General features: G+C 36.1%; 1 protein-coding gene across 35 annotated transcripts in view; it reads left to right on the top strand.

Annotated features, from left to right (window-relative positions):
* The window catches only part of Mtmr1 (myotubularin related protein 1), a 79,169-nt gene that overhangs the window by 7,037 nt on the left and 49,014 nt on the right, over positions 1–23,118 (top strand). For 4 of the 35 annotated variants that reach the window (XM_078034125.1, XM_005338516.5, XM_078034140.1 and 1 more), the window contains one exon: positions 17,191–17,266. In XM_078034125.1, the coding sequence (XP_077890251.1) occupies positions 17,191–17,266 (76 nt within the window). Of the gene's footprint in view, positions 1–7,970; positions 8,270–11,126; positions 11,151–11,712; positions 11,740–13,215; positions 13,270–14,932; positions 17,267–23,118 lie in introns of those variants that run through there. The other 31 variants (XM_078034113.1, XM_021735407.3, XM_078034130.1 and 28 more) reach the window with 21 other exon arrangements.

Here is a 23,118-nt window from a genome sequence, read left to right as displayed (position 1 = left end):
TACTTAATGAATCAATTAACAAGCCCTAAATTACTTGCTCCATCTTTGTTCATGATGATCATTATGATCTTGCCCCATCATTTTAATGTCAATAAACTATTAACAGGTACACTAAGTGAAACCATGTTTACATTTCAGTTGTGGTATTTATTTGAATTAAGGTTTCAGTTTACCATGATCATTTTTGTCTGCTAGGAAGATATGATTGATTTTTTATAAGCATGTATAAAATATATTTAGTATCCTGGACTTGTATTAGTTACAGGCTCTCAAAATCATGATCCTTGCCAGACAGCAAATCTTACAAATCTTACAAATATTTAAGAACTACAATAAAGATGCTGATTAATTCTTAATTGCCTCAGTTCCTCTTTAGCTCATAACATAACAAGTACAGAAACTAACTCAAGAGGCCATCTAATTGAGATTCAGCTATGTTGCTGTCTCTTGCCTCATCCAAGCCAGCAGATGTTGTTGAGTATGCCTATCAGGGGAAGGCATAGCAGTGGATTAGAGGAAATTGGGTTATCTTCCCACCAGAAGAGTGACAGTATGTCCCTTAATAGTGTCCCCTGTTACCTGGTTTTTATATTTTCCCAGAAAAGTGTAGCTGGAGCTCCCGATCTTCAAAACTTGACTGGATAAACACAGTGTCCAGTTGGGAGAAGCATTTGCTGTATCACCAATGCCTGGGTGGCTGGCCAATGAGCAGCTATAGATCAGTTGTCCAATTGCCCCCACTTTACCTGAGAAACTATCCACTGAAGGAGATGCTGAAGCACCCATATTGGCAGAGGAAAACTCTCTGACTTTGGTGTGATTTTCTTTATGTGCAATTATGAGTTAATTGTAAATTGTTCATTATGGTTGAATAGTTATGTTGTGTGGCTTCTATAAAAGACTGAATGTTGACTGTGTGCATAGTTCTCTAAACTATATATTAGTAGGTCAAACTGAATCTGTACTTTATCATGAAGTAACTTAAGTTTTATTATGTTTAGTCTGTTTACAAATTTTCTGTAACAGAATTAGCTCATGTTATGATGGTTTAACAGATGGTGTTCAAAAAAATAAGACTTAAAAAAATTTTATCCCTGCATCCTACAGTTACATTCTTTGATGAGTTATTGTAAGAGAGCATGTTTTAAAACTATCTCTGTTATATTTGCCCTGTAGCCAAATCTACAAGTTGACATTAAATTTATAATTTGTGAGTTGTTATGCTTCTTCAAGGAAGTTTAGTTTTGTTTTGTTTTTTGTACCAGGGAATTAACCCAGGGGCACTTGACCACTGAGCCACATCCCCAGCCCTATTTTGTATTTTATTTAGAGACAGGGTCTCAGTTGCTTAGCCTCACTTTGCTAAGGCTGTTTAGGTTGGTGATGGGACAAAGCATTCCTAGTACATTCATACAAACATGAATAATTAACAACTCATGTTAGATGTTGAGAACAGTTACTTATTCTTTACTCATATCTTAAATTGTTGATCAGCCCAGGGTCAGATCACCCAAAGTGGTAAGAATATCACTGGTGTCATATGAGATGAGTTTGGATGGTATGTCTTGAACATATTTTAATAGCATTATAATTATTTTATTATATATTAGAAAAATGAGCACATCAGGCTTATGATTTAATGGATGTTATTGCTTAAAGCAAACAAAATATACAAAGGCGTGGATTTTAAATCAATATATGGACAAATATTAGTATCAGTGCAAGTGGTAAACAGACATAACAAGCCAAACTGGTAGAGTTGGTATTGTGAGTTGACAGAAATTTGGCAAACATTGTCCCAGCTGAAAGAGTAGACAGCTGTTAGGTTGAATTGTAGGTTAACTAAATTAATAAATGCATGCTTTAATACCAAGTTATCCTGAAGATTAGTCCAATAATTAAGAATATCAGAAGAAATGTAATAAAATATTTTGCTCCCCTCTACTACCAACTCAGTTATTTTCATTTTTATTAAGTTAACAAAGTAAAAAATGTCTTCCTTGAATTTGTTAAACAATATAAGAATAAGATCTGAATGTAATCTTCCATAGATCAGGTGAAATAATACAGTCAAAGATTGTAATGAAACATTTCTAGGAACTATTAGTAGAAAGGATGCAATTGATCAAAGCTTTCATTGTTTGGAAAGTAGAACCAGGCCAAGAAGAGGGAGCCTAATGGAGGAGTACAAACAGTACTGGTTAGCTTTGTGACTTGCATAATCTCTGAGGATAGTTTCCTTTTTTTCTTAATTTATTTACTTATTTTAATTTGGTATATATGACAGCAGAATGCATTTGGATTCATTGTACACAATTGCAGCACAACTTTATATTTCTCTGGTTATACATGATGTAGCATCACACCATATTTGCACTCATATATGTACCTAAGGTAATGATGACCATCTCATTCCACCATCTTTCCTGCTGAGGATAGCTTCTTTATCTGTGAGGATTAACAGGTTTAAGTTAGATTATAAGCCTCTAAATTTCTCTGTTTCTAGAGCATTCTTCAGTTATGCTTTGTCTAGAAAGATTTGATTCTGGTCAGCCTTATGGAAATTAGGACACTGCAGGTTTAATGTGATTATCTTCTGACTCTATCACTCTCATCACTATTCTTTGGTCCTTTGCCTCCCTTTCTCTCCTCCTCACCCATACACACCCAGAAGCTAGGTGTCTTCTCTGTAGACATTCTGAAGAAAAAGGAGAAAATGGAAAAGGTGTCCTATACAAAGTTTAATCAGTGAACAAGATAGAACAATAATTAAATTTTGGATCTTCAACAAAAATTTCCAGAAGGAATTTAGAGGGAAGGGAAAGCAGTATATGGGAAATACTTCATTAATCTGATTAATCTGGAGGAAGATATTGGTTAATATTTCTTTTCTTTTCTTTTCTTTCTTTCTTTCTTTCTTTCTTTCTTTCTTTCTTTCTTTCTTTCTTTCTTTCTTTCTTCCTTCCTTCCTTCCTTCCTTCCTTCCTTCCTTTCTTTCTTTCCCTTCCTTCCTTCCTTCCTTCCTTCCTTCCTTCCTTCCTTCCTTCCTTCCTTCCTTCCTTCCTTCCTTCCTTCCTTCCTTCCGATTGAACCCAGGGTGCTTAACCTTTGAGCCACATCCCATGTCCTTTTTTTTTCGATTTTTAAAAAAATTTGAAACAGGGTCTTTCTTAGGTCCTCATTAAATTGCTGAAGCTGGCTTTGAACTTAGGATCCTCCTGCCTCAGCCTTCTGAGTTGCTGGTATTACAGATGTGCATCACCATGCCCAGCAATATTTCTTAAATTGACTACTAGTCTCTAAAAAGGGAAGCTTAAACATGATTTTTCATAATCTATAACTGTAATCCATTGTCTATAGCCTGGCCTTGTTACATATTAAATCAGAGGTTGCCAACTCAGGTGCCTACATATGACAGTTAACAAGCTGGTCAGACACAGGGGAGTATTACAGAGAACTGGATAGTGATCATGCCCCTCTAAAAGAAATTTTTTTTAAAATCCTGCTACCGTCTGTCTGAGCAATAGATCTCAAGTTTATGACCACTGTGATAGATGGAAAAGTGCTATTTTAACTCCCAGGGTCCTTAGGAGATAGATTTCTTAAAAATGACAAGACTTGGGACTTCTGCTTCTAGAAAGATGGAGCAATGAACTTTCTTGTTCTTCATGCTAAGTACAACTAAAAGCCCCAGACATTATCTATAAAGTAAACATAAGAACAGTCTGAAAGTCAAAGACATGAAAGCAAACTGGTTAAGGACCTCAGGACTCAAGAAATGTCATGATCTTGAGTGCCTTGACTTTTGTTTTTGCCATACATAGTCCAAAGGCATTGCGGAAGCAGCCATTGACTCAAAAGTTTATAGGTGCAGACAAGAAAAAACAACTCTGATTAACTAAAGGATCAGGAAAGGTTCAGTTTTGCAAAAAGAAAACTTTATACACTAACCACTGTATTCCAGCCAAACAAAAAATATTGTAACCCCATGCTCACCCCACCAGCGAAGCCAGTTGGGGAGACTTGCCAGGCTGTCAGGATGCACACCACTCTGCAGGAGTAATGTCACAGGATGCCTAGTGGAGAGTCAGAATTTTCAATACTGCCCATTGAATAGAAGGTTACCTGCTCCTTTGTGGTATCAGTGAAGGCCACTTGCAGTTCAATAATGAGGCATCCTTTCATTTCTCAACCAGAAAGGTTTCTATGCAAGTCTAGCTGGGAGCTAGAACTATTGCTCCTGTTCAGCAGCAACAAGGAACATTTGTACACTCTGATGATGTCAGTGGAGGTCTGAATAAGGAACCTGGACTTCTCCCATACTTGGGAATAATAAAACAGTGCACTCCTTCTGCTGGAGTACTGACAGAGAAAGACAGCTAAAACAGAAGGTTTAAATAAGACTGAGTCTCATGCATAGTACACCAAAATATCCCAATTCCAATTGATAATCGCTTATCATACCAAGAATGAGGAAGATCACAAATGTAATGAAAAAAAGAGAGTCATTGTGGGCTAAGGATGTAGCTCAATGGTACACTGCTTGCCTAGCATGCCTAAGGCCCTGGGTTCCATCTCTGGCACCATTAAAAAAAAAAAAAAGCTAGAATCAACAGATTTTAAAATGGAAATGACCAAAGTTTTAGAATTATGTGCAAAAGATTTTAAAGAAACCATAAAATTTCTTCAATTATAAATATGCTCAAAATAATAAAAAATAGAAAGAGGGAAGAAATAGAAACGTTTCAGAAAAAAAATACAAGAGATAAAGAAGAACCAAATAGAAATTTAAAATGGGAAGATACAATAACTAAAATAAACTAAGCAGATGGATTCAACAGCAGAATAAAGAAGACAAAGAATCTGTGAACTTGAAAACAGAAAAATAGGAATTAACTAGTCTGAATGAAAGGGAGAAATGAATAGTTCAGGGACCTGTGGATCTATAACAAAAGATTTACCATTTGTGTCATCAAGGTCCCAAAGGCGAGAAAGGGGTAGGGCTAAAAATTCCTTGAAGAAATAATAACTAAAAATTTACCCAAATGTGGCACTAAGTGAGTATACTCCAAAGAAAACTCCCCCTCAAAAAAAAAAAAATTCGTACCAAGATATAACATACTCCAACTATTATTGGACAATTAAACATAGTAAAGATGTCACTTTTTCCCAAAGTAATACATAGGTCAGTTCAATTCTTACCAAAATCTTAGAAAGATTGTATTTTAGATGCAGACAGGATTATTCTACGATTTATATGGAAAGTGAAAGGAACTAGAATAGCTACAACAATTTTGAAAAAATAAAGCAGAAAGTATAAGTGTACATGAACTCATGCTGAATGATTCTACACTACGTGTAAAATTTTGATTAGTATTTAACAACTCAATATATTGGAAGTATTATTTAAATGAAAAATATAATTATGCTAATAAGATGCTAGAATTAATGGAAAATATGTCAATAATTATACTTCTACTAATTGAATTATAAATGTTTATTTCTTTTGTAAGTGGAAATTGGGATGTCACAGGATGCCTAGTGGAGAGTCAGGATGGAATTGGACAACTCATTTGCCATGTTTCCAGAAGGGTTTTATGTAGTCTTGTTTTAGTCAGGGTTTGAACAAGGCTATCAGGCAAGGTTCAGGTCAGCTTCTCCCAGAGACTGGGGTTTATTTTGTTGATGATGTTGAAAGGAGCATGGGGAAGATTATTCAGTTAGTTGAGATTTGTTTGACCATTCCATGGCCTCTGACTCAGGTCAGCTGGTGAACACTCCCTTCTGATGGTTGAGGCTTTAACAAATGTGTTCAGTTTTACTCTAGCAAAAAACGTCTCCTGACCTAACAGTTCAAACTACATAACAGGGCAAACCTCCTTTTTAAAAGTTCGTTTTGTAGCAATCTGATTGCTAAAGGAATATTATTTTATTCCTGATATTAAACTGATATTTTTAAGCCAGCTGTGGTGGTAGACACCTGTCTATGATCCTAGTGACTTGAGAGGTGAAGGCAGGATGATTGCAAGTTTGAGGCCAGCCTCAGCAACTTAGCCAGACTCTGTCTCAAAATAAAAAATAAAAATGACTGAGGATGTAGCTCAGTGGTAAAGCACCCTTGGGTTCAATCACCACTACCAAAAAATGGACTTTTTTGGTCTTAGAAAATTGTATATGGTTAAAGCAGCAGATGTTAAATTTGGAATCAGAGCACTTTTACCTTGAATCCCAGTCCTGTAACTGACTAGCTGCTTATGAAGTTGCTTAACTTTGATGAGCCTCAGTGTCCTCATCTGCATAATGGTATTGTAGCAGAAGCTGAATGTGTTAAATAGTGCAACATACGAATGTTATAATAGTGCAACACATACAAATGCTCATTTACTACATACTACCACTAAAAATTTCTATGTGTAAAAACAAATACAAGAAGAGTATATTGTCTTTGCTGAACACTAATGTATTTTAAGAAACATGATGTGAGTATCTGTTCTGGGTTGGGCTACGTGGAATTCAGTCAGGCAGAGATGAAGAAAATCATGGTACAAGTTGGATCCATGGTGAGTGTTAAAATAGACATGTAAACAGGTGTGGTGGGAGGAAGGAGGGGGAAAGAGCAGGGCATTCTGGGACTTAAGACTTGAGGGTCTTTGTCAGCACTCTGCAGAAGGGGAACAGATGTAGGTAAGGGCATGTTGAGGTCAGGAGCATGAGCACTAAAGCCAACTAGCTTGGGTTTGAGTCCCTGCTCTGCTGTTGCTGGCTGTATGGCTAGGGACAAGTTGCCTCACCACTCACTGCCTCGGTTTTTGCATTTGTCACATAGGTTGGTGGGAGGGTTGACAGAACATATGTAAAGCACTCAGTACCATAGCTTACGCTTTCAACAACTGCTCGTTATTATTTGTAGTACTAGTACTGGCTGTGTTGAAAGCTTTCTGAGATCCTTTCACACTCTTGGGGGTCTAAGGGTATCAACTGTCACTTTATCAAGAATTAAGACAGGAGCCAGATTTAGACCAAAATATCAGCTTTAGCAATTGATGAAAACTGGCTTAGGGGGCCTAGCTAAGGTATGTTGCAGAGTAGGCTGCCTCATTCACCCATCTAAGGTTAAATTAACTTACCCAAATGCAGTTGTGTCCTCTCTTGGGGCAAGGCCCATACAAGTGAACACCTTGGGCTGGGGGAAAGCAGGCTGTGCCTTCAGGTCTCCCTAGCAGACAGATACTGTAGGGCCAATGTGAAACATGCCAGTTCCACTCCAAAAGCTGTCAAAAATGGATGGTCAATCGAAGTTCTTGCCCATCTGCTGGGAAGTGCCTTGAAGGATGACAAAGGGAACCCAAGGACAGAGGAAGGGAGATTTACCCCTAACAGAAACTTTCACACACATTTGAATTTTGTTACTATTTCTTGATTTGCTGGAAGCCATTTAGAGTTGGTATGGGCAGGTAAAACTTAGTTAACCTTTGGATAGATAGTAGGCTAGCTTTATTGAATAGATTGAAATCACTTACTTTTATATGCCTTCTTAGAGGTTCTTGGCATGTTTAGGAGGTGAGGGAGGGATGTGGGCCACATTGAGATAGTTGTGGTCCAAATTAGGGCAGCTGAGACCCATCAACTTAAAGTTACTTATCCTGCCCCATGTACGGTTACCTTAACTGATTTAATCTTCCCAATAATCGTGAGGGAGATGGAGTTAGCATCATCAATTTAAAGAAGAGACTAAGACTCTGAGGGGTTTATGGCTCATCCAAGGTCTTATAGCCAGTAAGTAAGTGGTGGATTCAGGATTTGACTTGAGTTCACTCTTGTAACCTGAGCCAGTTTGCCTCCCTAAGCCTCAGTTTGGGAGATGTTTTCTGAAAGCTTCTAAGGAGGTTTAGATAATCCTACTCCTGGGATTTTAAACTGGTCAGGACTTTGCAGTCATCCCACAACTTCTTCTCATTTTCTTTGTGTAGAAACTGAGGCCCAGAAGGCAGACATTGGGAGCTTCCCTGGCCTTGATTCAAAAGCACTGCCCTCTCCTCTGACTTCCATCAGAATTGGATTCAAGAAGAAAATGAACTTCTGTGTGTGCCTGAAATGGCTTATTTCAGGCAGAATGAACTAGAGAGAAACACAACTAGTTCAGTCAGCTTTTCTGCTGCTGTGACCAAAAGACCTAACAAGAACAACATAGAGGATGGAAAAATTATTTGGGGCTCACGATGTCAAGGTCTCAGTCATAGACAACCAACTCCATTGCTCTAGGTCTAAGGTGAGCCTAAACATCAAGGTGGAAGGGCATGACAACAAGGAGTCAGAGAGCTCCACTCGCCAAGAACAAAATATATACCCAAAAGGAAGGCATGCCCGTAGTGATCCCCCTGCCCCAGCCACACCATACCTGCTTGTAGTTACCGTCCAGTTAATCCATTCAAGTGGATTAAAACACTAATTAGGTTAAAGCTCTCATAACCCAATCATTTCACTCTAAATTTTCTTGAGTTGTTTCACACATGAGATTTTGTAATAAGCCTTCATTGACCTCCTTCTCATACAAAGAACACTGAGCATTTCACTATAGTAGGTAATGAATGTGAGTTTAAAGCCCAATTATTCTACACCTTTCCAATCTTTCAAGTTAGTGTCTCAAACTAATAGTGAAGGCTTTATTGACAAGGAGCTAGCTATGTCTTCCATATATGAGGCTCAATTGCACTCCCTGGTTCTGCAGTAGATAGTATTTCCATAAAATAATTGTGAAAGCTGCTTTTTATTTTTCAACTTTTGCTGTCAATTTACATATGAAATATCAAAAGCTGTAGTTACATAACAAATGGGAAAATAATATATCATGTGGGAATGGAGGATTGGCGATTGAGAGGGGAAGAGAGGTGGAGAAAAGGATGGTGGTGTTGGTTTCTTCAGCAAACTTAAAGGGAGTTAAGAGCTATCATGTGTACTTTTGAGGGGTCAAAGCAGGGTTTCAGGGCTAATTATAGAGATCCTACACCAAGGCAGAAGATCAGTGTTATTAGGGACACAAATATGGAATTAGACTACCATGATTTAAATAGTAGCTGTGCTAACTTGAACTTGGGCAGGTTACTTAACTGTGCCTTGATTTTCTCATCAAAAGAAAGAAAGAGAGAAAGAGAGAGAGAAAGAAAGAAATTGGGCCAATAATTACTTGTCTTTTTGTGTGTGTGTGTGTGTGTGTGTGTATGTGTGTGTTTTTACAATGATAGTTTTTATCTCACAAGGTTGTTTTAAGAATACAATGAGTTAATATGTATAAAGTACTTCAAGGAGTGGCTGGAACATAAAAGTCCTGAGTGTATTTTTATGATGCAACTGCTGGTAAAGGAAAATGTCAGAAGAAATAAAAATTAAACTTTGAATCAGCAAAGACTAAGAAGAAAAAAAGTAGTAGTTTGAGAAAGATTATGTTCTTAATTTTTAAAATGGGAGGTCAATGAATACTGTTTAAAGGTGACAAATTAAGAAACAGAAGTAGAACCATTTTTCATAGTAATGGAGGAAATAGAAGAATTAAAAATAGGTCGAGTTGAGTGTGGTTGTCTATGGGGAATGAAGCTCTGGGAGGGGAGATTTTCTATTTCAAAGTTTTTATTACCATAAACATGTTATTTTTATTTTTTTGCTAGCTTTCTTGAGGTATAGTTAAATAATAAAACTCATGTATTTAAAGTATACAGCTTGATGAGTTTTGACATATATACACATTCATGAAACAAACCATCATCACAGTTAAGATAAACATCCATAACCCTATTTCTCATCGTCCTAAAAAAGTGCCACATTTAAGCTTCTTTTTTTTCTTTTTAATTTGTAGATGGACACAATGTCTTTATTTTATCCATTTATTTTTATGTGGTGTTGTGGATCGAACCCAGTGCCCTACATATGCTAGGCAAGCGCTGTAACACTGAGCTACAACCCCAGCCCACATTTAAGCCTCTTATTCTAAATAGTCTTTATAGGAACTTACGGGTTTTAATACTTTTGAGATACAGTGTCACTTAGCTCAGAATGCCTTTTTGACTTCAATGAGTATTTTAATGCTAATATTCTGATGTTTTTTGAAGTAGTATATTTGTATTCAATTATTTTCTTATCACTTCTGAGTTAAACCATAAAGCTAATAACCAAAATGGTGATTGTCTTTTTTGATGATATGTTTTTAATAGAACACTCACTGTTTAGATGCTAGGATTGCAGCCTTTGGAATGAGATACAGATATAAAGTCTGCCTCAGACTATTACAACTATTTGCTTTTCAAAACTTACATCCATGTGTGGGCCATTTCTTCTGACCAGAGCTTTCCAGATGTGTGTGTTACATGTTCATTTATGATTCACAGGCCATAGGCAAAGGAATAATGTTACTGAAGTAAGTCTCAGTTGAATAGTGTGGCTTCCCTTCTAAGGTTAGCCACCACCCCTTCCTGCCTGGAAGTTCCCCTTAGCTATCCATGTCTATCAGTGCTGGGGTACAGAGCAGGCACCCTATTCTCAATGGGGTGGCTACATTGAGGAGTTTAATTCCATAGTCCAAAGTATGAATTGGAAATATAATTTCAATAGAAGTCAGGCTAAGCTTTGTGATTACCTCAGTTTTATGGTACTGTTAGTTAATACTATAGCTGAACTGTGCTCTAGGTCCAATGTGGGAGTTTCTGTGGTTTTGTTTTGTTTTGTGGGCTGCTTTGAGAGCATAACTGCCTTTTTATGTCATTGCCTCTATGTAGAAAATGCATTCAGTATTCCAAACAGAAATACAAATGGACTTTTCAAACAGAGCCTGTTCCCGATAACTTATAATAACACTTGACAGAAGAGGTTTGTATTTAAGGTAATATAGTTTGTCTTAGCCTAAGAGTGATACATTTCTCCAAATTATACACTTCCTTGGAAATTATAGGACAAATATATTAGTATTGATTTGATATTGAATGAAAATTGGAGGGCAAATGTGTTAGGATTGATTTCACTAGTTTTATCCAGAGGATTATGATGTCTGTTAGGAAGTGGGCTGTTGATTAACGGCATCTTTCACAGGTCAATAGTAAGATGTCCATGATGATGATGTTCTGTATTTTAACTAACAGGTTTTCAGGAGGCCTGATATAAGGGTAAGGATACCTGGCTTTCTGCAGATGGGCCTCTTCCTTGTGTGTCTATTTAGTGTTCTTTACCTTCTCACTGGTTTTTATGAGTCACTCAGATCAATTTGCTCTGCTGTGTTATAGCTTTAAGTGTTCACTAGAAACGCTTTATTTGTTACAATGTTTTTATGTGCAGTAAAAGCCACTGTGTGTGAGGGCAGGATGCTAAAATTGTTACCAGTGTGTACTACTGACTTTCCTTGTGCTACATGAATTCTGACCAGATGGATGCTCAGGGCAGGGATTATAAATTTAGGCCTACAGAGACCTCTTTTAACTTTGCTTGCCATATGATTCATGCTAAGGAATTTAGTACCACCCCCTCCCCAAAAATAAAATGGTCAGATGTTGTCCATCCAGTCTAAATAAGGTTTTTAGTCATATTTGTGTTTGCATGTTGAGTTCAAAAAGCAGGAGTGCTAATCTTTTTTTAAAAAGTACTAAAATCAGTCCCAGTTAGTTTTTAAAATAGAGATACAGCAGATTATAGCTTATATTTTCCTCATGATTTTCTTTCCCTTTATTTCAGAATATTCATAAAGCAAGACAAAGATTGGTAATGTGCATGCAATTAACTCAGCATCAGACATTTAAAATTAACCTGTTTCCATTCAATGAAAACAATGTGGATTTGACAGTATATTTAATGACTTTAGCCTAAAATTTTTAATCTTATTGAAGCCAATGAAGTAGTACAAAAGTAATCAGTTGAGTCAAATTCTTCTATTTTAATTGGTTTACCCTTTTAATCTTGTTTTCTTTTGCTTGTGGTAATCATTTCTTTCATTGATTCACATTGTTAAATATTAGTGTTTGCTTTTACACTTGCATGGATTTTGAAATGCAGTGGGGTTTTTTTGTTTATTCACTTTCTGTTTTTTTTAATCTAATCAAAGAATAATTCCATTTCTTTGTATTTCAAAAATAGGAATTTCAAAAACCTGGCCACATTTAAATATTACACTGCCTTGAAGTGTAGTTGTACCAACTGTGTACTGAATTCAATCTGATGATAAATTATAAAATGTGATAAGTTTATTGACCAAACTGAAGGTGGGAAATATTGAATTCTTTTAAAGCTTTGCTACTTCTTCACTTTTAAAGAAATATAATCACTGGAACAAAAATTTTATTAAATAAAAATATCTATGCTAAATTTTAATATTTTTAGTCTCTGGAATTTGATACCATTCTTAAAAGGTTTTATAATCTTGTCATTTTCAGTATTCACATTCTTTACACTTAACCAACTGAATTAAAAGTTAGGTTTTTTAAAGCTTCAAAAATAACTGATTTTGTGAAGAAATTAAACTAAAAACAATGTACCTTTACAGGTATTGGTAAAAAATTGGAGGATATATGACCTTTTCATTTCTTGGAAGCATGTTGTTGATACTGCAATTAGAAATATCTAATAAGATGTTGATTCATGTGTCATAGTATTTAACAATAAGAAACAGACACATATATGTACATATGTATATATAAAAATCTCCAGCATGTGATATGTGCATGTGTGCAGTGGAACTGACCCTTGGGCAAAATAATAGTTCTTTCGAGTATACAAGTAAGTATACTCTAAATTGTATACATACTTAGATGTCTATGAACTGCCTTTGTATTTTGGCCTGACTTTGCCCTTTACCTGGTTTCTGTGGTTTGCTTTATTTTCTATGAGCACATGATGTGCCTGTTGTTTAGTTTCTTTGCTACATGCTATAGTGTTGCTTGATTTTAAAAAGACAGTGCATTCTTTGAAATCCATGTTTGTTTGCTTTACATTTTCTACTCCAACACAAGCAGAATAGATACTCCCATTTTAAGCTGAGGATGCTATATAGATAGCCTACATGTTATTTTCTTAACTCCAAGGGGGCAAATGTTGTGATTTGCAAAGCCATGAAAGTTGTGTCAACTTTTACATGCTTACTGTCTCTTTAAAAAAGAAATTCTGTCCTTTCACCTGTCTGTTTGCACGTGTTTCTCTTTCTCTTCTCTGCCTTTTCTTGTCCATGCACCTGGTGCTGTGCAGGAGATACAGGAAGAACACAATGGCTACCCTTCTGAAGCTGAAGCTGATCAGGTGGCAAGTTCTACGTGTTCATCTGTTTGGATCGTGTATCTAGAAGCCATTTCATACTAGATTTCTAGACAATAAGCAAAGCTTTCCAAATGCTCTTACCACTATATTAGTGTTCTCCTGTCCAAATTTGGTAGATTCCATTATGACATTATTTGCAAAAATTGGTTTATCCAACATTTTGTCAACTGTGCTTCTTGGTTCCTCCAGATAGGGGTTATTGATGAGTTTAGTGACTCTCCATCATTGTACGATTCTAAAGAATATTTCCAGAAACCTAGAGGGGACAGACACATAATGCTAAGGGGCTCCTTGAGTATGTGGACTTTATTTTATTCAAATTTGCATGGTTTGTGCCCTTTGTGAACATTTATGGAATGAGTACTTAATTTTTATATTTACTAATCAGTCTACAAAATCATTCCAATTGGAGTACTTCCTCTTTGCTCAGTGCCTCTGGACCTTCTCTGGAGTCTCAAGGCAGCAGTCCTTTCCTTGTTGCCTTAATGTATGAGACCCATAGGCAAGCAAGCCCCGGATGCTCAGTTGTTTTTTGTCCTCCACTGCCTAGCCCCACCTTCCATTGGAGACCCTAGGAAAGAGCTCAATTTGAAAACCACTGCTTTGGGCATGCAGCAGCTGCATAAACTGTCCACCTTGAAGCTTAGATTCAGGCTGAAAAGAATAATAGTGGAGAGGCTAGGGTCACTCCTATGGGCTAGAGCCCTCAAGGACTAAGTCAGGGAGCTGCAGACCTCATCTGGACCTTCAGGGTCATAAGAAGAGAGTTGAGATGAGATCATCAGAGGGGGTTCCTTATTTGGTGAACACTTTGTGCAAAAGGCACCAAGAGGAATGGGTGTAATTGTGATGTCAAATTTACTCCATCCTTTGATTGTACAATACATGGGTTGGATAAATCAAGGGTCAAATCATGTCCTGTGCGACCTGGTAGTTGCCGCAAAAGCTTAATATAGCACAAGTGTGAGTCCATTCTCCTAACACCAGCTTCATAAAGGGAATCTACTGTACTTTAAAAAACAAGCCTTAAAAACTGTTCTCCTCTTGAGTTCCCATGCTAAAGCTTAATGTGTTCCTTTTACAAACAAACTTCCTATGGTGAAATCAGATACAGTGGGGTCATTCCTTTGTTTTATTCTGATAGTTGATTTTTCATCATTTAAAAAGCATGTCCTAGATTTAATTATCACAAGTGAGGATATTATCTGTTTTACCAAAACATTTATGCCTTGTGTAAATGCACAGGTGTTTCCAGCCACACTTGACATGACTATGGGAAAAGAAGAGAAAGGTTTGCTCCTTAGTCTCTATCTTGACAGCATTGTGCATTTCCCAAATAGTCAATCACCACTGTCTCCCACCTGCAATTTTTCATTAGCTAGTCCTGAATTGAGAACTTTACAGTGTTCCATGTGGCTTGCTGGAAAGTTTAGCAGGAATCTTATCTTCTCTAATCCCCTTCAGATTCTATTGATCAGAATAGCTTGTTTTTATAAATATATTTCAAATAATCTATCCCCATTTATTTTTAAGTATAAGTTAAGGGATTTACATCTGTATAATATATATTATAATAAGCCTTACCAATTTATTATTTGAAGTAATGAAATTGATTAAAGTAGCTTTCTTACTTTGTAACTATTCTATAAAATTAGTCACTGGTTCACATAATAAATTAAGGCAAATTTTCAAATTAAGGTTTCTGTTAAGATATTTTAATATTTCTAAAACCAGGCATTTAAAAGTATACATATTGGCTTATATTTTGTTGCATAAAAGGTATAGTCCAAATCAGATAGATGTGAGCATTAAATCTAAAATGATTCTCCATGTTCCCTTTAATGTGTTAATGCCTTAAAATTTTTGGCTGAAAATAACTAATCTGTACTAAAAATTAAACAGAATAAATTGTGTAGAAGTAATGATTGGTCCTAATATATATTATATTAACCATATATCTTTAGATAAGGAGAAAAATGGACCGTGTATTTTGTTCCCTTTCAGAAAAAAAGACATACCTGAACCAACATTTTAGCATCGAATTTGCTATTTATATTTTAACATTTTTCTTTGTTTAAAAAGCAATATGAAACTACTCTTTATAGTGTTTCTAACTTGACCTTTAAGTCCCTTTAATGAAAAATTGAAATATTCTTGTAACTATGAAAAATCATTAGTCATTTTTAATTTTCAGTAATTTAGATTAGAATTATAAAATACATCCATTTTGCTTTACAAAATTATTGCCGAAAACTTGGTGTTGTTCAACCTGTTTTCCACTGAACACTAGTGGCCTCCCCGTGTTGACAGGTATTCCTTGGAAATGCAGCCCCTGTTCAAATAGGTATGAGACATGCATTATTATACTTTAGCGCCCTCTTGCTGCCTTGGTGTACATTAACACTAAAGACTAAACAAATAGCTTAACTTGTTTTGTTTAACCCAGCAATTCCCAAACTTTTCTTTTTTTTAAGATCTATTCATATTTCTTGGGAAATTAATGCTCTGTGAAGCACAACTTGGGAATTGCTAGGGTTTTGATCACCTTATTTTTATTTATGACGCATTTTGTCATACATGCCAGGGTGAAAATGAGTGGTTTCCTTGGCAACATCTCAGAGAGATGGTGGTGACTTTGAATAGGCCCCAGATTCAGGCTCCAGTTCCTAGCACTATACTCCAAGAGCACTGCTTTCTGACCTCCCCTGAATTATCTGGCACCATCTAACCAAGCTTATAAAAAACTGGCTACTGGACTGTAATGCCGGTCTGGTCATTTAAAAATGTGGGCATGAAATGTACAAGGCATCATTCTAGTATCATTGTCGCCATACAGGAAACTAGTAAGACATTAGCAGTTTTCTTGGTGTGCTTGAAATTAGCACACAACTGAATTGATTTGAGAAATGCCTGATGAGCATATCCTGCTCCATAGTACAGACTAGAATATTGGTTGAATATCTCTTATCCAAAATGCTTAGAACCAAAAATGTTTCAGATTTGGGATTTTTTATTTTGGAATATTTTAATGTACATAACAAAATATCTTGGGGATAAGACCCACGTCTAAAGTTAAATTTATGTTTCGTGTATACTTTATACACATAACCTGAAATTTTATACAATATGCAATATTTTTAGTTCCCGTGTTTTAACTGTGACCCATCACATGAGATCAAGTGTAGAATTTTCCACTTGTGGCATCATGTACGTGCTCAAAATATTTTAGACTTTGGAGCATTTCAGATTTGTATTTTTTAATTAGAGATGCTCAACCTGTATTCTTTTCTACTAAATGAGAACATACTCTCTTGTGGCCTGGATTGGGTAAACTGAAAAATTCCACCCTCCATGTCCCCTGTTAAATACTTGGTGTTTGTGTATGTGCACACACACGTGTGGCTGGGTTGCAATACCAGAGCCTAGAACTTTCCTTGGTTATGTTCTGAGACCATTCTTTGATTATTTGATTAGGGTTTGGGGTTTTCTAAACTGTCTCATAGGCTGGGTCATTTCGATGGCAAGCCAAGCACCTACATCTAATGTTTTTATTTGTATTAGTTTCATGCTCAGAAGGTGACCTTTCTTTCTGACCTTATTTCCAAATTCTGGAGGCATCTTATATATTAGCTGTATATGTAGTGATTACAGTATCTATCTGTCATGTCAAGGCCCTTCTGTATTAATGCTTTCTAACTGTGAAATGTAAATATGTTGTAATAATTTGCTAGAATATGCAGCATGATGTCCTGTGATGCTGAGCTTTGAAACTGTCTTTTAAAGGGAGGGGGCATACATTGTGCACGCTTACATAGCCTTGTAGAGAGCACAGAACACCACATTTTTCTCAGGTGTACAGATGTAAAGAAAGATTTACTCCTGTTTGGGTTTTGTTTTTTTTGCCAGGCTCTAAGGGATGGAAATAAGTTGGCACAGATGGAAGAAGCGCCGCTTTTTCCAGGAGAATCAATTAAGGCTATTGGTAAGTTTAATGCATACATTTTGCTTATAAAGATCCTGAAGATGAAATGGCACTTCATTTGTGAGTACAGGTTTTATATAAGCTGGATATCAGCCAGACCAATTTGGGGACAAATGAACTAGGTCTATTCATTCTTATTACTGTCATCCTGACCTTAAGAGATAGAAAACTGTAGAGGATCCCATTAAGCTGTAATTGAGTATTAGTTGCATTACCAAGAGAAAAGGGTCCCAGCTTTTCCTGATGAACCGAGAGGTAATTAAACACTTAGTGTAGTGTCAGTTCACTACTTTATTGAAATCTTTCACCATATAGAAAACATATTGGTAAACAGTCCAAATCATATTTTAATAACAGTTTTGAGGACTTTGCAAAGAAATTTTAGTGGCTTATAAGATTCCAAAAAGTATAATTTTAGTGCAAGAAAAGGGCATCATGTGTTACCATCCTGGATTGTAAAGATGATGACACGAGTGCTCCCATATCCCTCCGTGGTGTGTCGTCAGGCATTTTAGAAGGTAGTTGATTGTACCATGGGTAGATGGGAGGGGCAGCTGAGTGCCAACTTTTCTTTCTTTTTTTATTTGTTCTAATTAGTTATGCATGACAATAGAATGTATTTTAACATATCATACATAAATGGAGTATAACTTCTCATTCATCTGGTTGTACATGATGTAGGTTCACACCAGTCATGTAATCCTATATGCACAATTCATTTTTCTATCCTTCTTACCCTTATTTCCCCTCCCCTCCCTTCACTCCCCTCTGTCTAATCCAAAGTACCTCTATTCCCTAGCCTTCCTTATTGTGAACTAGCATCTGCATATCAGAGACATTCGGTCTTTGGATTTTGGGGATTGGCTGATGTCACTTAGCATGATAGTCTCCAGTTCCATTCATTTACTGGCAGATGCCAAAATTTCATTCTTTCATATGGCTGAGTATTATTCCATCATGTATATCTAGCACATTTTCTTTATCAATTCATTAATAGTAGGGCACCTAGGTTGGTTCCATAGCTTAGCTATCAATAATAAATGTTGGTGAGGATGTGGGGAAAAAGATACACTTATACATTGCTGGTGGGTGCCATGTTTTTATATCATCAGTTTGTTGGGTTGAACAATCTGCTCTGTGAGGCTGAGCATTTTCTTCTTCCTTCATGGCTGTCTCTCAAAGGTATGTGCTCAGTTTCATAGTATGGTCATCTTGTATCAAGAACATTTGAGTAGCTAGGTTCTTCTACCTAAGTCTTCAAATAACTCTTCCTGCTGAATATCCCAGTCTGGGCTCTTGGCTTATCCATTTTTGGTTTTCCTTGGCTTCTGCAACTTGATTCTCTCTTAGTCTCTGATTGTTTCTTCTTCCAGCCCTGCTCCATGCTGCCTTCTGAATGATCTGTTTAAATTTGAGCTAAATATGTATTGCCCTTGCTTTTTCTCCAGGCCTTATTAACTATACAGATTGAAAGTGTACAATGTGTAGAGGGGTTTATTTACTTTATCACTGTTCCAAAGTCCACTTAGAAGAGATTAGAGCTGATCTAGATGATTGGTCACATTGTATGTATATCAGATACACTTTGAATTAGTAAGGAGTATTATGAAAGCTTGGATTGCAAGTTTATAGTTGTCTTTTTAAGAAGAGAAGACTTCAGTGGATCCAGCTATAGTTCTTTCTCTCCTGTTGGTTTCTCCTTTCACTCTGGAAATGGAACTCTGGGAGAAGGATGCTCCCTCCTGGCTCCATTCCTCTCCCAACTGTTGGAATATATATGTGAAGGATATCTGCACATCCTTAAGTGATTTAAGTATACTTTAAATGCCTCCAGTGGGTTTCAAAGGGTAAGTAAATTAACCCCTACTTTTAAATAAAATATATTCCTGGAGGCAAAGTATTAAAATAGGTCATTGTAAAGTAAAGTACTCTCCATGGATTATTATTTCAGTTTGTCACTGTCAGAATATGAAGAGTTTTGACACAGTATATGCCCGGGAAGTCATTATCATAGTCAATGTAGTGAATGTATCCATCATTACCATCCAAACCAGAGGTTTCTTTATGTCCCTTTGTTATTCCCTACTTCTGGTATATTCCTCCCTATCTTCAAGTGCTATAAACTAGATTATATTTTCTGGTATGTTTAGAAATTAAATCATTGTATATATTCTTTATTGTCTAGCTTCTTTCAATTTGTACTCATTTTGGTATCCATACTGTGATGAGAGTCAACAGTCATTCCTTTCTGTTGCTGAATAGTAATTCATTATATGGACACATGACAGCTTGCTTATGTGTTCATCTATTGATGGATATTTGGGTTGTTTCTACTGGTTGTGTGCTACAAATAAAGCTACTGTGAACATTTATATACAAGTCTTTGTATGAACATATATTTCCTTTTCTCTTCAGTAAATATCCCTAAGGTATGGAGTATCTGGGTCATATGATAGCTGTACAATGAACCATTTACGAAACTACTAAATTATTTTCCAAAGTGACTGAACCAGTATATAATCTCACCAGCAATATATGAGCATTTCAGTTCTTCTTTCCAATCTGAGTGTCTTTTAATTATTTTCCTTCCTTTATTTTTCTTGCTTGAACCTCCAGTATAATGTTAAAGAAAAGATGAGAGCAGACATTCTTGTCTTGTTGCTGGTCTTGGGAAAGCGTTCATATTTTCACTATTAAATATGATGTTAGCTGTGTGGGGTTTTTTATTTGTTTGTTTGTTTGTTCTTGTGGATGCCTTTTGTCATGTTGAGGAGGTTCCTTTCTATTCCTAGTTTGCTGAGAGTTTTTATCAATAATGAATGTTAGATGGTGAGGTGCTAAGCAACTCAGTGAGACCCTGTCTCTAAATAAAACAAAATAGGGCAGGAGATATGGCTCAGTGGTTGAGTGCTCCTGAGTTCAACATTCTATCTGTCATATTCTAACAAAGAATATGAATGTTAGATTTTGTCAAATGCATTTTTTGTATTGATTAATATAATCATTGATTTTTCTTTAGTTTATAATATGGTGGATTATATTACTTAATTTCTGAATGTTTAATCAACCTTGCATTCCCCGGATAAACTCTATTTTATTATAATGTATTTTGTTGGTTTGATTCATTTAAAATTGCAGAAACTTTACATCAATTTTTATGACATATTGCTCTGTACTTTTCTTGTAACAACTTTGTTGGTTTTTGCATCAGAATAATGCTATCCTTGTAAAAATAAAAAAAGTGAATTAGAAATCATTCTCTTTTCCTCAGTCTTCTGGAAGAGTTTATTTCTTCCTCAAATATTTTGGTACCTGAATCTTTAGTCTTATTTAAAAAAAAAATATATATATATATATATATATATATATATATATATACTTTTATTTTATTTGTTTAGGATCAAACCTTTTATTTGAGGATCAAACCCAGTGCCTCAGGTGTGCTAGGCAAGCACTCTACCAATAAGCCACAACCCCAGTCCTCTTTAGTCTTCTTTATGGGAAGGTTTTAAGTAAAAATTTAATGTCTTTAGTAGTTGTAGGATTACTTGGTTGTATTTTTTAAATTTCCATTCTCTTTTTAAAAAATAATTAATCAATTTATTTTAATTAGTTATATATGACAGCAGAATGCATTTTGATTCATTCTACACAATTGCAGCACAACTTTTTGTTTCTCTTATTGTACACGATATAGAATCGCACCACATGTGCAGCCATACACGTACTTAGGGTAATGATGGCCATCTCATTCCACCATCTTTCCTGCCCCCATGCCCCCTCCCCTTCCCTACCCCCTTTTCCCAATCAAAGTTCTTCTAGTTTTCCCATGTGCCCCCCGCCTTATGGATCAACATCCACTTATCAGAGAGAACATTCAGCCTTTGGCTTTTGGGGATTGGCTTATTTCTCTTAGCATGATATTCTCCAGCTCCATTCATTTGTTATGTATGACAGCGGAATGCATTTCAATTCATAGCACACATATAGAGCACAGTTTTTCATGTCTCTGGGTGTACACTAGAGTCACACCATTTGTGTCTTCATACATGTACTTGGGATAATGATGTCCATCTCATTCTATCATCTTTCCTACCTCTATGTTTCCTCCCTTCCCCTCCCTCCCCTTTCCCCTATCCAGATTTCCTCCATTCCTCACATGCTCCCCTCAACCCCCATTATGGATCAGCCTCCACATATTAGAGAAAACATTTGGTATATGGCTTGAGATTGGCTTACTTCACTTAGTATAATATTCTTCAATTCCATCTATTTACCTGCAAATGTTGTGATTTTATTCTCTTTTAATGCTGAGTAATATTCCATTGTGTATATATACCACAGTTTCTTTATCCATTCATCTATTGAAGGGCATCTAGGTTGGTTCCACAATTTAGCTATTGTAAATTGTGCTGCTATAAACATTGATGTGGCTGCGTTACTATACTATGCTGTTTTTAAGTCCTTTGTGTATAAACGGGGGGTGGGGGGATAGCTGGGTTAAATGGTGCTTCCATTCCCAGTTTTCCAAGGAATCTCCATACTGCTTTCCAGAGTGGTTTCACCAATTTGCAGTCCCACCAGCAATGTATGAGTGTGCCTTTCTCCGCACATCCTTGCCAACACTTATTGTTGTTTATATTCTTGATAACTGCCATTCTGACTGGAGTGAGATGAAATCTTAGAGTAGTTTTGATTTGCATTTCTCTAGTAATTAGACATGTTGAACATTTTTTTTATATATTTTTTGATTGAGTGTATATCTTCTGAGAATTGTCTGTTCAGCTCCTTGGCCCATTTATTGATTGGGTTATTTGTTTTTTTGGTGTTAGGTTTTTTGATTTCTTTATATATCCTGGAGATTAGTGCTCTATGTGATGTGCATGTGGCAAAAATTTGCTCCCAAAATGTAGGTTTTCTCTTCACCTCACTGATTGTTTATTTTGCTGAGAAGAAGCTTTTTAGTTTGAGTCCATCCCATTTATTGATTCTTGATTTTATTTCTTGCAATTTAGGAGTCTTTTTAAGGAAGTTGGGGCCTAATCTGACGTGATGAAGATTTGGGCCTACTTTTTCCTCTGTTAGGCACAGGTCCTTGATCCACTTTGAGTTGAGTTTTGTGCAGGGTGAGAGAGAGGGGTTTTAGTTTCATTTTGCTGCATATGAATTTCCAGTTCTCCTAGCACCATTTGTTGAAGAGGCTGTCTTTTCTCCAATGTATGTTTTTGATGCCTTTGTCTAGTATGAGATACCTGTATTCATATGGGTTTGTCTCTGTGTCTTCTATTCTGTACCATTGGTCTACAAGTCTATTTTGGTGCCAATACCATGCCATTTTTGTTACTCTAGCTTTATAATATAATTTAAGGTCTAGTATTGTGATACCTCCTGCTTCTCTCTTCTTGCTAAGGATTGCTTTGGCTATTCTGGACCTCTTATTTTTCCAAATGAATTTCATGATTGCTTTTTCTATTTCTATAAGGAATGACATTGGGATTTTAATTGGAATCGCATTACATCTTTATAGCGTTTTGGGTAGTATGGCCATTTTGACAATATTAATTTTGCCTCTCCAAGAGCGTGGGAGATCTTTCCATCTTCTAAGGTCTTCTTCATTTCTTTTTTTAGTTTTCTGTAGTTTTCATTGTAGAGGTCTTTCACCAGTTTTGTTAAGTTGATTCCCAAGTATTTTATTTTTTTGGAAGCTATTGTGAATGGGGTAGTTTTCCTGATATTTCTTTCAGAGGATTCATCACTGATGTTTAGAAATGCAGTTGAACTTGGTTGTATTTTTCCTTTCAGGTAAGCTTTAGTAGTTTATATCTTTCTAGAAATTTGCCCATTTAATCTGA

Source organism: Ictidomys tridecemlineatus, chromosome X, assembly GCF_052094955.1.
Source record: "Ictidomys tridecemlineatus isolate mIctTri1 chromosome X, mIctTri1.hap1, whole genome shotgun sequence".
Lineage (NCBI taxonomy): Eukaryota > Metazoa > Chordata > Mammalia > Rodentia > Sciuridae > Ictidomys > Ictidomys tridecemlineatus.
This window is presented reverse-complemented; position numbering and strand designations above follow the sequence as displayed.